Source organism: Phacochoerus africanus, chromosome X (assembly GCF_016906955.1).
Source record: "Phacochoerus africanus isolate WHEZ1 chromosome X, ROS_Pafr_v1, whole genome shotgun sequence".
Taxonomy (NCBI): domain Eukaryota; kingdom Metazoa; phylum Chordata; class Mammalia; order Artiodactyla; family Suidae; genus Phacochoerus; species Phacochoerus africanus.
Genome location: NC_062560.1, coordinates 41,644,108 through 41,660,069, shown reverse-complemented (window position 1 = coordinate 41,660,069; position 15,962 = coordinate 41,644,108). Strand labels below are relative to the sequence as shown.

The 15,962-nt window shown below is 41.7% G+C and overlaps 1 protein-coding gene across 1 annotated transcript in view; it reads left to right on the top strand.

Annotated features, from left to right (window-relative positions):
• Positions 1 to 14,340, top strand: part of EFHC2 (EF-hand domain containing 2) — a 189,125-nt gene extending 174,785 nt beyond the window's left edge. Inside the window, exon 15 of the mRNA XM_047765634.1 lies at positions 14,096 to 14,340. Within this exon, the coding sequence (XP_047621590.1) occupies positions 14,096 to 14,197 (102 nt within the window). The 3' untranslated portion in view covers positions 14,198 to 14,340. The remainder of the gene's footprint in view (positions 1 to 14,095) is intronic.
• The last annotated feature ends 1,622 nt before the right edge of the window (positions 14,341 to 15,962 follow it).

The following is a 15,962-nucleotide window of genomic DNA, read 5'->3' as shown; positions in this document are numbered from 1 at the left end:
GGGAAGGAGTGGGCTACATACCTTTTTCAGAGGGGGGGGGCAGGAAGGAATAGGCCAGGTTGATCAAAGGAAGGAGGTGACGAGTGGGCCATATCCCTTTCCTGGTAGGGGTCAGGAAGGAGCAGACCAAGTTGCTGGGGTGGGGAGGTCCTTAGGAACCCTGTAACAATTACAGTGAGACAGGTGGGATGATAAGGGTATAGCAATTCTTAGCCAGAGGCTTTTTGAGCTTTATCTCCTTGGAGAAGCCTTGGGGTCCCACACAGTCCTCTCTATCCTGCTCTGAGTCATAGGCAGCTGATCTTTGTGGGCTTCATCAGTGGGCCCCTCTAGCCTTCTGGCCTCCAGTTGGGGTAGCTAAATGGGATGCACCAGCAGGAGAGCAGAAGGTGGGAGAGAAAGAAATCATCTTCTTCCTCGAACAGTCAAAATAGATGGACTCGCCTCCTCCTACCGAGGGCTACAGTACCTGTCTGGAGGTTCTCTCCATACGGTTGCCTACTCCAGGTTCTGGTAACCACCCTCACATGCCCCTTCTGCCCCAGATGGTGGTAATGGCTCCCTGTTGCTACCATCTCCGAGCATCTGGAGGATCCCCTGTTGGTGTTCCTAAACACTTCCCACACATTTGTAAATTCTCTTTATTAAACTCTTCTCACACACAGCTTGCACATGTCCTCTATTTCTTACGGGAACCTGAATGATACACATACTTAACTTTTCTAGTTAGTAACTGCCTTTGTTGTTTTTTTCCTTACCTCCTCCTCCTCTCTTTTTCCATTCCACGCAGTCCACCACCCAAATGTTTACTTAACATGTTGAGGGGTACATCACATAATGCACAAAAATATCATCATACCACATGCATTTAACTACAGTGTGTTTTTCTTAATAGTACACCATGGGGCATTTCGCTGGTTTAATAAGCCATTCTTTAATATTGTAGTATGAATATAGAATAATTTCTTAACCGTTTCTCTGTTGATGGACATTCAAATATTTTCACATTTTTGCCTCTGAAAATATATAATACTTTTTACTTTAATTTTTATTTTCCTGATGACTAAGTTTGAATGAAATTTAATTAACCTTTGGGTACTACAGCCTCTAGTAAGAAAGACATTTTTCATAGCAACCCAGCATGCCCATATACAATGGAACAGAAGTTTCATAAAACAATGCTATTCTAACTGTATGATTTTTCTCTTTCCTTTCTCTTTTCCCTTCTTTCTCTATTCTTTTCTTTTTCTCTTCTCTCTTCCCTTCTTCTGTCTTTTGAGTGCAGTTCATTACCCATTAAATTGATTTAAAGACTCGCAAAAGGATTACCACCCACGTTGGAAGAGGAATCACTGCCTGAAAAGGCCAAAGATCCACTTTCCCTTTAGCCACCCCTGCCCCATTTCATCACTCACCTACTCTGTCAACTGGAACAGTTACAGAGCCATGGTCCTCAGGTTCTTGAAAGAGAGAGTATGGAGCAGAAGGTCTGGAATCACATGAAGCTGAACTCAAATCCTTAGCTCTATCATTGACTAACTTGGTGATTTTGTGTAAGTTAGTCAACCTTTTAAGTCTCCTTATCTCAAAAATGGAGATACGCGTAGTACTTCCATCAGGTTGCTTGTAAGGACTGAGTCGATACACATGAGAGACTTTTGGAAAACCTCTCCTGTAGTAAGGGTTCAAATGTCAGCTATTACTATTGTTTCTAAAATGGAGATGTCTTACCCCTTCAAGTCAGGGGGCTGGGCCTTGAGTAGTCAACTTCCAATGCTAAGATCAGTGATTCTAGCCGTAAAAGTAAGAATTAGAACTGTTAGAGAATAGGAATGTAGCAGCATCAGAGAAGGCCTGTGCTTCAGCAGTAAGTAGGCTCTTCCAGTTATTACTCATTTATGATGAGAAGAACTTTACTCTTAAGGTCTCTTATCAACTCTGCTGACCAAACCTAGGAGCAGTTCAGTCTACAGGAGGCATAGGAAGGAGGCAGTTTAAAAAAAAAATTAAAAAAGGAAGAACGTAGTTATAAAATGGCACCTGATCAACTTAACCAATAATGAGAACTTAATTCGATTCCAGAGTCTGAAGCACTCTGGTACTGCTAAGCTTGTTATTGTTTCATAAAGAGAATATAAAATAGCTTGGGAATATTACCGGTGAGTCTGTCATCTCATGTGAAAATATTTAGTGTTCATGGGTTGAGCATGATATTGCATAGTTCATGCCGTAGAATGAGTAATGAAAAGTATAGTATCTCCTGAACCATGTAAGTATACTTAAATGTCGATATCTCATAATGTCCTGAGACACTCTGGGTCAGAGCCTATCGTAGGTTGGGTTCCTTAGGAAGTAGGTGGAGTTTAATGTGGAGGATGTTTATTTGAGAGTGTCCTTGCAATCAGAACCTATGGAACGGCAGAGAGGGACATAGGAGCGGGCAGAAGGAGAAGTTGAGCTTTGATGTAGGTCCAGAGACAGCCTTGGCTGGTCCACAGGGATCTCTGAAGCTAGAATGTCCTTTCAGAGCTGGCCTGAGTTGGGCCAGAATGGCCTAGTTTTATTCCTGTGGGTTGGTTTAGAAAGGGATATGACTTTGGATAGCGTAGCTTTTTGCAACCAAAACAGCTCTGTAGCTGAGGCAGTCCCTGAAGGGGTCTCTTAACAGCGGGGCCACCAAGTCCTTCCTCAGGGGGATACTGGATGGTGTATCGTATCTCGGCAACCCACCACTCTTGATTATTCTTGGCATCAACTGGGGGTCTGGCCTGTGGCACAGCCTTCTATGCAACCTGCTCCTCTGCTATTGTCTGATCTTGTTCCCATGCAGGGAACTGACATGGTTATGCTAGAAGAGGCCACAGTTATGGAAGTGGTTATACTAGAGGAGTTAGACCAGATGTGTAGGTCTGTGGGGCCCAGTTGGCCAAAAAAAAAAAAAAAAAAAAAAACCTCTCACTTAGAGCTCTGAGGATCGCTAACACTTAGGGAGTCTGCTGAAGCCAAAAAGTTATATGTGGGACTTCAGGACATAATCCACGAGGTGGTGAAAGTGACCCAGCCTTTGATTGTGACATGACAGATTAAAGTACTATGGACAGGAAAGAATGAGCTGCTCTGTTCAAGCACGGCCCAGGTGGAGGCCAGCAGTGGGGCAGTTGTACACCGCTTCCAGTGTGTGAGTTGGACAGGCTGACTCCGGCTGAAGTTCCGGAGGCACCATGAATATCTCTCTAGAAGTTACCAGCACCAGCCACCATTCAGAACCTAGATATCTTTACTCTTGTGCTGCATGTTGTCATTCACAGGGTCTCTTCTATGAACTGGGGATCTTATGAAAAGGGACCTCTTAGCTGATGAAAACTGAGTGTGCCTCAGTTCTAGATTCAACACCAAATTCTGTTTGCATGAGCATTAATGGATAGGATGGATGGTAGGGGTGGGGGTTTGGCACACCTTCCCTAGCTTGATTAACTGCAGTGAACAGGAATGTGGAGGGACAAGAGAAGAGAAACAGGACCACGGGCTTTAGCCAATCAGAGGCTGAGTAGGGGGTGGTACACGAGACATGGGATTGGAGGAGCAGGGCATCTCTCCAAAACAGGGAACAGTGGTGGGGAATCGTGCAGTTGACACCATGCGGCAATCAGGAGCCAGTCAGCAGGCTTGAACCAAGCCTTCAGCCCCCACCCGGGGGACACAGCAGGCTAAGTCCCTATACCAGCGAGGTTCTAGCAGGAAACACAGGGCACACTCAGAGGAGTCGGGATGTGGATTTATTGAAGGGACAGAGGAGTGAGTAGGGTTAAGGGAACCAGTCAGAGCCTAGCTAGAGTGGGAAGCCTCTGCCATCCCTAGGTCTGGAGGATCAGGGAGGGACTGGTATTATCAGAGCTCAGTGGAGGAGCTGGAGCAGGGGCAGCCGGTAGAAGAGTGTAGCCAGTACCAAACCATGGTTGGGCAGGGAGGGGGTGGGAAGAGGAGAAGTGGAATTTATACCCTCATCTCTTGCTGCCTCCCATTGGCTGGACCCCTCTTGGAAGCCAGAGAACAAGGAAGCTTGAGAAGTAATGCAATCCACAGAGGCCAGACCCCCAGGGCAGAGAGCTTGGTAAGAAGGGCAGAAAATGGATCTCGAGGGGCAAATGGAGACTGACCCAGCACAGTCTGTTACCAGAGTAAAGACCTGGGCTCCGGTGAGCAAGCCTCACAGCCAGCGTGAATGTCCAGACTAATGGCTCCTGAAGCTTGGCCTGCTGGATGTTAGGACTGGTCCCTCTGACTCAAATGGGGCTCAAATAACGTGATCTGTGATCATTACACGGCATCAGCTAATAGGACTGGGGACCAACCGCAAATAAGCAAAGTTTACAAAGAGGACTGTGGTTGTAGGTAGTCCAGGGTTTTTTTGCTTTTGTCTTTTTAGGGCTGCACCTGCAGCATATGGAGGTTCCCAGGCTAGGGGTCGAATCGGAGCTGTAGCCTCTGGACTACACCTAAGCCACAGCCACAGCAACGTGGGATCTGAGCCACGTCTGCGACCTACACCACAGCTCACGGCAACGCTGGATCCTTAACCCACTGAGCAAGGCCAGGGATCGAACCTGCGTCCTCATGGATACTTAGATTCGTTTCCGCTGAGCCACGATGGGAACTCCAGTAGTCCAGTTTTGATTAGTTCTGCTGCCCTTTAGTGAGAGGTTTCCCTGTGGGGACGGGTGGAAGCTGCCTGTCACCCACCATGACTGTTGACGGTGGCCTGTAGCCTGAATTCTTAGGAGCTCCCTTGGCTGGGCCTCTGCCTGGCCGCCACAGCAGCCCATGGTGAGCCACTGGGGCTGTAATTTAATTCTCACTCCATTATGTGACTATCTATGGTCTCAGCATGTTGCCCTGGCGCTGTCACGGCCTAGAGACCCCATTTCCATTCTATTGTGCTTGCTCACAGATGGTAGCTGTAAAACTGGCAAAAGAGGTCCCGCTGTTTAGAGCCTGCCTGGTTAATCTCAGAAGTCACGTTTTAAAAAATAACACTAAATCGGTTCTCATATAAACTTTATAACTTGCACTGTGTGACTGGCGTCTGATCTTTGGACGTTTCTGAGAAAAATTGGATGTGGCTTCGTTTTATGAGCATTGGAACCACAGAAGCATTAGCAGTTGGCTCTAAAATTCTCTCTTGTCACAACAGGATGATATATAGCCTTGACAATAGGGAGTAGGGGACAGTCGGGCACACCTCGGGATGGATCTTTGGATACCCCACTTGTTGAAGATTTCCTTTAGGCATCTAGAGGGTGGAATACCCTGTGACATTTTATTGTCCCAACCATCTTGCGAGAATAAGTATTACTTCCAATTTATAGATAGGAAGCTAAGATGCAAAGGCATTCCTAAAGGTCAAGACTATGTAGTTAGGGGCAAGAGCTAAAACTCTTTGAGTGAGTAAGGTTATATTTCATATTTGGGGTTGAATTTAACAGTTGAAAGGAAAGATTATTAATCATTCTCATTAGATTTTAAAAATAACTGGTAAACATGTACTGATTACATAACATGAAGAACAACCTAGTAGGAAATGATACTGCTGAAATCCACTGTGATTTAAAGTGCTGGAGGATGTCTACTTGAATTATACAAATAAACCTATCACTAAAGCTAAAAAAAAAAAAAAAAAATCCATGTCTTCTTGAAAACTTGATTTGCCCTGTAATATAATTTCAAGGAAAGGTTTCTTGTTTAAAAGTTACAACTGTGTCTTAGTGATGCTCACACAGATAACAACTCTACTGAAGCTTTGTCTAGAGCAAAGAGAAGCAATTGTGAAATATCGGCATTACAGTAAAGGCAGGAATGGATAGAAACATAAGCAAATTTCCTGGTTTTATAGTTGAGCTTTTCCTTATGTCATTAGAATGCTCTTGATTATCTCAACAAGTATTTGCAAAAAATTTCCCCCAATTAATTTCAGTTTGATTTACTGAAATTTAATTGTTTTATGAATTTTGTCAACTTAATTTGATTATTTCCAAGGCCATGTCAACCTAGTAAAAAGAAGACAATCCAAGAAAACCCACAATTTCAATTTCATACATAGTACTGGATATTTTTCTACCAATTTATAGATATTTTCCTTTTTTTGAGTGAGCAGAGGGGGAGTAAAAGTGAAATCACTAACATGACTCTATCAGCCTTACATTTGGGAGGAATAAAAATAACCTTGTTTCAGTGAAGCGTGGAATTTAATTGGCTCCCAATCTTTTCCCCTCATGCATCTGGTGGCCAGTACTAACTACAGTAGAAAATTTTAAACTAGAAGGAGACATAATCCAATTAAATTTCCTTTTAAAAATGTCAAAGCAAATAAATCCAGGGCCTATGAGCTCACACACAGCTTTGCTGTTCTCACCGGGCAGCTGCTGTTTACTGGGTTTCTATCCAGTGCCATCTTTGCTTCCCATTTCAAGGATATGTGGTTTTCCAGATCGACAGCTACATTTTTTCACCATTGATGAACAAGTAATTTATTGCCAACTTCTGTGACATCTTAAGTAGCTCTAGTGACAGCCAGATTGAAAGATGTCATGGGACCCTCTTGCAGACAATGATTTCTAGCCATTTTAGAGTCATGATTTTACATCGTTGCTGAATTTCCTTCTACAATTTGTAGTTCTTCCTTCTTCCAGAAAATGCTGTGTAGCACATACTGTTTATACTCCGGATTAAATTGAATTTTGTTTTGAGATTTGGGTTATCTGGAGGTCACACTGGAGAGTCTGGATCCATCCACAGTTTGTCAAGAAGTTGCTTTGTTCCAAGCTTTACTGTGACTTTCGTAGACATTTTATTACTTTGATAAATGCAAAATTGCATTGTATCTTTGTTTGACTTCCTCTGGAAGTTGACTTGGAAACAAGGATTTGAGTGTGGATAGTTTTTTGGAGAAAGCACAGGGAACACTAGCAGGGGAGTAGGGAAGTGAGAGATGGAAGAGAAGAAGCTGATACAAGCCATATGATCAAACAGGTAAAAATGTGAATGACTGGAGCTTAATGCCTCTGGGAAACACAGGGCTGATATGCTCCTCAGAGTTATCTCACCCAGAGTGCAAGGGAGCTGTGGTAGTCATCCATCAACTCCCATCAGTCATTGTTTGAGAGCTGCTCTTGAAGTGGACAGGAATAATTAATTCCCAGCCACTTGTGGCATATCACAGGGGCAGCCAAAGCTGGCCTCTGAGGCCAAAAGGAAGCTTGCAGGAAAAGGAATGAAGGTGCTATTTGGTGGTTGGAAGTCAGGCTAGTGTGTGCCAAAGTGGAAAGGATGAGAGGATCCGGAGGGGCGCTGGCAGAACCTGCTACACACAGATATTTAAAATTCTCATCATGTACCTTTAGGTGGGCTGTTTTACTGGAAAATAAGAAATCTCATCCTTATCTGGAATGGGAGGGATTGAGCTAAGGATGAGCTCCCCTGTTGTAAAATTACCATGCAGTTATTTCCATTTAAAACTTATGTGTACTGCTGGGAAACAATATGATCTGGAGCTTTCTTCGAATTTCATGGTGTGGGATGAATAAAAAAGGTCAATGAGGACAAAGAATATTTTAACTCAGTGCCTAGTCATAAAGATTATGTAATGTTTGGAACATTTGTAGATTTATTAGAATAATTAGGCTGTGGTAGTGTGGGGATTTCTCATGTTTCCAAAGGCCTCTTTATTTTACAAAGAGATTGACCATGTGATGAGCTGGACCTGATTACAGGCAATATTATGAAGAAGGTATCTTTTCCCTCTACTTTATTGATGCCTTACCCCCAAATTTCTTAAATCTTATCTCCTGCTTCTTCCCTCCTTTGGATCCCAATTTGATTCCTGTTAGTTTCTTTAAACTAGTACCTATGGGAGTTCCCGTCGTGGCGCAGTGGTTAACGAATCCGACTAGGAACCATGAGGTTGCGGGTTCGGTCCCTGCCCTTGCTCAGTGGGTTAACGATCCGGCGTTGCCGTGAGCTGTGGTGTAGGTTGCAGACGCGGCTCGGATCCCGCGTTGCTGTGGCTCTGGCGTAGGCCGGTGGCTATAGCTCCGATTCAACCCCTAGCCTGGGAACCTCCATATGCCGCGGGAGCGGCCCAAGAAATAGCAACAACAACAACAACAACAAAAAAAGACAAAAATGCTTCATTAGATAAGGTCACAAAAGAGACCTTGTCACTCTCATCACTTAGGCAATTCCAAGAGTTTTAAAGCTCTGTTCCAGAAATGGGGACAAAAACCAAATATATATATTTCTTATTTTAAATCACGATATCATGTTGCCAATGTATGGATCTTGCATTGCTCAAGCACTGCAAATATGCCTATGGCATTTATCAGGTATTTAGGCAGAAAAAGTTACTTTCACCTAGAACCTAGAGAAAAGTGACAAAGGGAAATAAACTTGAGGGAAGTGGTATTGATTTGAGAGAGAGAGCATAGTGGGGCTGGAGCAGTTAGGGAAGCATTGCGTGAGCAGAGGCGTTTAAAGCAATCAGGATGAAAAGAAATGGACTGTTGTTATTGTTGGGGGGGATACTTTTCCCCCATTCTTCTAGGTACTTTTGGCTGGTTAAATAATTAAAATGACATTAAGACAGATTAACTGGAGAGAAAAAAGCAAAATTACGCACGTACAGGGAATTCATATAAAACATGAGAGATTCTGAAAACAGCCAGGCAAAATGAGGTAGGTATACAAGTCATTCTTGACGAAGGAGAAGGGGCCAGGGGTCTGGGACTGCATGCAAAGAGAAAGCAATTCACAGGAAAATGAAAAGAGCAAATGCTCGGTAAGTAACTGTTTGCTGGACCATGCAGAAACAATGGGACACAGAGAAGAATTTTAGCAGACTTCACTGGGTTCCTCCCTGTCTACCACACATGTAGTTATCTGTGGTGATAGCTCCCTTCTTGGAACAGGCGCTTTATCTGAATTCTTTTAGGCAGTTAAGTGGGAGGTAAAAGCTCTTCCTGAGTCTTTTGTTTCTTAAAAATGATCAACTTAAAATAATCCTTATGCCAGAGAGACACATTTTGGGGTGGCAAATTTTGCTCCCCTCTATTATTTTTCATCTTAAATTACCCTTAATTTCAAATCTCAGGGTACTTAACTTAGTTTCATTTGGCCAAGTCTGGCTTGTTGCTAATATGTTTAATTCTCATCTCTGAATTCTTGAGTTATCATTATTCCAGGGTAAGTTCTATTTCTTTCTCTTTCGTTGTTGGGATTTAAATCATTATTCGTTGCCAAAAAATAAAATAAAATAAACAAATAAAAAAACCTCAAACAAACCAAAACTTTTGCTGCTTAAGTTATGAGGAAGGATCTTCTAGTACTGACCTGTTTCATTAGAGAATCCATTCCCCATATAATTTCATTGCATTATTATGAGTTGCATAATGTATATTACTCCTTTTGTATTGAAAACTTAAAAAAAAAATCCTGTCAAGGGAGTTCCCACTGTGGCTCAGCAGGTTAAGATCCCAACTAATATCCACGAGGATGTGGGTTCAATCCCTGGCCTCGCTCAGTGAGTTAAGGATCTGGCATTGCCACAAGCTGTGGAGTAGGTTGCAGATCTGGCTCAAATCCCATATTGCTGTAGCTGTGGTGTAGGCATCAGGGAACAGTGATTTTTTGAATTCATATATTTATACTGTATTTCTCTGTAACATGATAAAATTTGAAAATACAGTTTCCCCGCTGTATCCATGGGTTCTGTATTTGTGGATTTAACCAACTGTGGATCAAAAGTATTTGGGAAAAAAAATTCCAGAAAGTTCCAAAAAGCAAAGCTTGAATTTGCATCACATCAATTATTTACGTAGTACTTACATTGTATAAATACAATTGTAAATAATTGTAAACAACTATTTACATAGCACTTACATTGTATTAGGTACTATGAGTAATCTAGAGATGATTTAAAGGATACAAGAGAATATGCATAGATTATATGCAAACACTAGACCATTTATGTACAGAACTTGAGCATCCTCAGATTTTAGGATCTGCAGAGGGTCCCAGAAGCAATCCCCTGCAGATACCAAGGGAACACTGTATCACTTAAGTGTGAAAATTGCTTTAAGTTTTATAATGAAATCTTTGAGGACGTGTTGAATGGCGGAATGACTATTGATCTCAGCCTTCATTGATTAGAAATAGATATATATGTATGTTGTGTATATATACACATAAAATACATTTTGTATATGCACACACACAGACCTACAACGATTTGCTGCTTTTTGCCCTAGGAAGGACATTTTACTAAGTTCCACACAGTATGAACTGCACAGAACACACCCTAGGAGTTGGTTCAGCCGTCATCCATCTGAATGGTCATTTCCTTCTTTACACGGCTGGTTAGCAGTTTAGGCTCAACCTCCAACGTCTGACGGGAGGCATTCTTGAAAGAGAAGTATAGGGTCACTTCAACAATCACATTTTTTCCTCTTTAACTTTTCTTGTTGAAAATGATAGGACCAAATGTAGCCATGTAGGATGAGAGCCAGCAGCTTCTGAAGAGGCCCACTCCTTTCCTGGGTTTTGGAGGGTAGCCCAGCAGACAAGCAGAGCTCTGGAGCCCTCATACTGGGGTTATGGTCCAGGCTCCTCTACTTACTGGCAGTCTGACTCTGAACAAGTTGCTTAACTCTTCTCTTGCCTTGGTTTCTTTTTCTATAGGTGGGTATCATAATAACACCTACCTCTTAGGGTTTTCCCACTATTGACCTAAAAACAAATAGAGCGCCAGATATTTCTCTAGCCAAGGTGGGTTTCTTTGGAATGAGCAGAGAACTGCATTTCAGAGTGTGCAACCATGGTGAGCCAAGTGCAAGTTCCTGCATAGCAGGGGAAGGAGAACATTTCTAGAGAAGAAAAGGAAGTTGGGAGGGCTATGATAAACAAAAAGTTCATGGCTTTTCATTGGCTGAGTCCTTGCCAGGAAAGGAATATTTCTTCTCTCTCTTGGGCTTGGCCATCATCGCAGAGCATGAGAGCTTCCTCTTCTGGTCTCCTGACTCTATTTAATTGAAGTTCTGTTTACTGATTTTTTTAAACTGCACTAATTAAATAGCGCCATACTTGTAAAACACTTAAAAGAGCACCTGTCGTATAGTAAATATCCAGTGCTTTTCTCATCATCACTACTAGGTAATTATAAGATTCCTATAATCCTGAAAAAGTCTGCAGTGAGTTCGTCATCATCATAAATCATCTCTTCAATTAAAGCTTTATGCATTAGTTAGAGATGCTAGTCCTTGGTGCTCTTCTGATTTGATTCTGCCTCAATGTTATTACCATAGTTTTATATATCACCCATATTTCAGTGACTTCCACATCTTCACACAGTTCTGGACTCTAGCTCCAGGCTATACAGAACCCTATTTCCAGGTGTTTACCAGAATCTTCACTTTGATACCCTTTGGTGACCTCAAATAAAAATGTCCAAAAGTGAGCTTAGTTTCTCCCTGTGGTCCTTATTTTCCCACTCACAAGTATTTAAAACTCATCTTCTTCCTGCTTTCCTTATTGTGCTTATAATATTGCCCTTGGTTGAATATTATCCCTCCAAAATTCATATCTACCCAGAACCTCACAGCATGAATTCATTTGGAAATAGGCTCTTTGCAGATACAATGAAAACATGTACTACAAGGTAAGATGAGGCCATACTGGATTAGGATAACCCCTAGATCCAGGAATATAGTGTCATTATGAGAAGGCCATGTGAAGACAGAGACACAAGCACGAGAACAAGATAGAGGCAGAGATTAGAGTGATGGACCTGCAAGCCAGGTTCAAGGCATAGTTATCAACCATGAGCACCTAGGAGAGGAGCATGCTCCCTTAGAGCCGCCGCAAAGAACCAGCCCTGCCAATACCTGGTCTCTGGCACAGTGACAGAAGAAATTTCTGTTGCTTTAAGCCTCTGTGCTCGGGATCATTTGTTATGACAGCCCTAGGAAACTACTATAGACATCATCAGCTACTACTAAATTTAGACGTCTTGGAACCCTCCTTACCTGTAGTTGTTTATAAGGACGCCAGTCATACTGAATTAGGGGATCTGCTCTACTGCAATATGACCACATCTTAGCTAATTACATCTGCAGTGACCCTGTTTCCATACAAAGGTCACATTTTGAGGTACCAAGGGGTTAAGACTTCACCAGATCTTTTTTTGCGGAGGCATGACCCATGACATGAGCCCTTTCTTTTATCAACACTTCACATCAGGCACCGCCTAGGTATCGTGTATTCTACCAAAGCAAAGTCTCTCAGTTATAGCTCTTGTTCATCCCAGCCTCAGCAGCTCTGGTTATGGCACAGTCATCTCTCCCCAGGATTATTACAGTAAGCTCCAAGTAGTTTTCCCCCTTGATTTCATTCTTTATACATACAATGAGTTGTCAAACTCATTTCTAATCAGATTTCAGTGAGACCTACCAGCAACATTCCTTAGCCACAGCATAAAGTATAAACTAGCACAGAGGGACCCAAGTTGGGCCCCATCTTTTCCTTCCAACTGCTTCTCTTGCCACGTTGTATTGTGTACCCCAGACCCACTGGGCTACTCACTCTTTCTTTTTTTTTCTTTTGAGCCATACCCACAGCATGTGGAAGTTCCTGGGCCGGGGATCGAACCCATGCCACAACAGCCACCCAAGCCACTGCAGTGACAACACTGGACCCCTAACCCATTGCACCACAAGGGAACTCCCTACTCACCCTTCCTTGAAAATAGATTTTTAGGTTTCCAGGCTTTTACTTATGCTGTTCTCTATGCCTGGCACACCCTTCATCACTTCAGTCCTCTGCTGAACTGCTCTTCATCCCATAAAACCCAAGTGAAACGTCACTTACTCAGATTGCTTCCACGGTTGCATCACATAGGATTATTGAGCTCTTACTTGAGTTTCTGTGATACCTTGTGACTCTGGATACTAATATAACACTGAGAAAGATTTAACACCTATGATATATGCAACAGTTAACCTTGACAATAGAAATATAAGCAGCCATAGTTATAAACTCCACCCCCGTCATTGATGATAATGTCAATTCACTATTGCCACATAAATAAAAAGTATATGTATACATATGTGTGTACAGATTTATAGATACAAGATTTTTTAAATCTCCTTGACATGTGTTTATTACCTATATAATTAAATTTTGTCGCAACCCACCTTAGCAAAATAATTCTTAAACTTCTTTAGAGTGAAGGTATTTACTTTCTGAAATTAACAAATATATACACACATATATGTATCATATACAGTATGTATAAAGCATATGTGTGTATAGATTTATACGTACATATATAGAAAGTAACTTATCCCCCAAGAACAAACCATGAATGATCCAGTGCTCCTTTCACTGTTAGACTGAAGAAATGGTAACCAACCAAGCAGCCAGTACAGCTAACAGTTTGGATTTTAAAAATTGAGTTCTTAATAAAGTGTAGGAGGAGCCACCACTGCAGTAATGCTGCATAACAACCCCCCCTCCCCCGCCCCGCCCCAGATCTCCATGGTTCATGGCAATAGATGTTTGTTTTTCTTGTCCATGGGCCTATAGGTCCGCTGGGCTTGATTCCAGCTGGGCTTTTTCCACCTATGTCATTCTGGGACCAGCAGCATCTTGGGCCGTGTTTCTTCTCCTGGTGATGGCAGAGGCATATTGGGCCTCTGTTTGTGGTATATCTACTGAGATTACGTAGGCCAAAGGCAGCCACGTTGCCAAGTCCACATCAGAGGGGCAGGAAAGTTGACTCCATAGGAGGTTCTGCAGAGTCACGTGGCAGAGAGCACGGTGTATGATTCGAATACAGGGAAGGATGGAGGATCAAGCCCAAGAATCCACTCTGCCACAGAGTCCTTATCATCTGAAAGGACTTCTCCCATCGATGGTAGAAACGTCTGCTTGGAAAACAAACTACTTACCAGGAGCTTATATAACAACAAGGAACAGTCTGATGTTGCATTTACACAACTGCGCTTTGACACGTAGTTCTAATTATATCCATCTCTTGTTTCTTTTCCAGAGATGTGAAGACGAGTGGCTCGGGATGCCATCGCCTATTCCTGTGAAATGCATCAGCTATTTAAACCTTTTAAAGGACGTGTTTGGCTTAGAGGAGGAGTAACAATGCAGTTTTGGGTAACTCCCTTTGATTTCCTGATTTTCTGCTCTAATTTGGCCAAGTTTATTTCAGTCAGTATAATTCCATTAAAAACGAAAAAGAAACACAGTTTGCATTAAAATCCATAGACCAAAATTAATCTCTTCTTGTCATTTCAGTTTTTCAGAACATTATATTATATTGCCAATGTACCAGCACTATTAAAAATGCCATTTAGAGAAATATTGAGCATTTTTATTATATGTATGATTTATTAATACCAAGAATCTTATGGTAATTTTCTGTCCAACATAATTTGATTCATTACAACACAAAAAGAAAATGACTTTTGACAGTTAGATATGATAATATAAAATCAGATTATACCAGAGCATTAAGTTGTGATTCTATTAAATATTTTTTGAAATCTTTTTGACACAAGATTATTACTTATGTAATTAAACTTTGTAGCAACTCACCTTTTCAAAAATAATTCTTAAACCTCTGTAGAGCGAAGGCATTTATTTTCTGAAATTAGCAAAGCTATGAGAAGAAAAAAATCCCCCCTCCGACAACACACACGGGCACACAAAAATTTGGGAGAGAAATTAAAACATATGCAACATTTATGGGTTTTGTTTATTCGTGGTTTTTTTTTTTTTTTTTTTGCTTTTTAGGGCTGCACCTGCAGCATATGGAGGTTCCCAGGCTAGGAGTCGAATTGGAGCTGTAGGTGCCAGTCTACACCACAGCCACGGCAACGCCAGATCTGAGCTGCGTCTGTGACCTACAGCACAGCTCATGGCGACGCCAGATCCCCTACCTACTAAGTGAGGCCAGGATCAAACCCACATCCTCAGATACTAGTTGGATTTGTTTCTTCTGAGCCACAACGGGAATTCCCAGCATTTATGTTTTTAATACCCTTTTAATATCTAAAGTTAGCTTGTTAACTTAGGAATATATACATGAGTATATAACTGTAGTATCACCAAAAAGGTATTATGTCTGAACTGTTTAAGGATGCGAACACTGAAGATCTTGAGAACTCTTTTTTGGTTCATTCTCCACACACATGTAACCACCCATTCCAGAAGTTTTAACATCCTAAGACGACAACATGTTTCTCTTTTGCATTTCTCTAGTGCTGTTTTTGTATGTGTGATTTCTTTCTTTTCTTTCTTTTTTTTTTCTAGTCCTATTTGTATTTTTCTTCTAGGACTATACAGGATGAATCTCAGCAGAACTTTTGTTGTGTAGTGTGTATTTGATTACAACTCATAACCACAGACCTCTAGGAGTTCCCTGTGAGGCATTTGTCTCAGTCTACCCTCTTCTTCAGTGTTAGGTGCTATGTATCCTAAATCCAGTTGCCTAGTGTTCTCAGAGACAATGGAAGCTTATGGAGAAGGGACGTTGACATTGACCTTCAGGGACTGCTCTGAGGGGAGGAAGAGGAACAGATGACATCTCAAGGGCCCCTTCTTAGTATTCTTTCATGCCACATCTATAGTATTTTGCCTAGAAGTGAGCTGGCTTCTTAACACTCAGATGTACCAATTTGCTCAACAACAATGGCACCTTCATTTTTTTTTTTTAAATTAAAGTTCATCAAGAAGCCATTTCTCTATATAAACCTAGGATACTTCTACATGTGCCATTGTTAGAATAGATCCCTTAGAATTTTCTGGTAAACTAGAATATTCAATATATACTAGAACCATTTACTCATAAAATCTAATTTTGACTTCTTGATTTTTGTCCCAGGTCTTTTTTTTTTTTTAAAGAC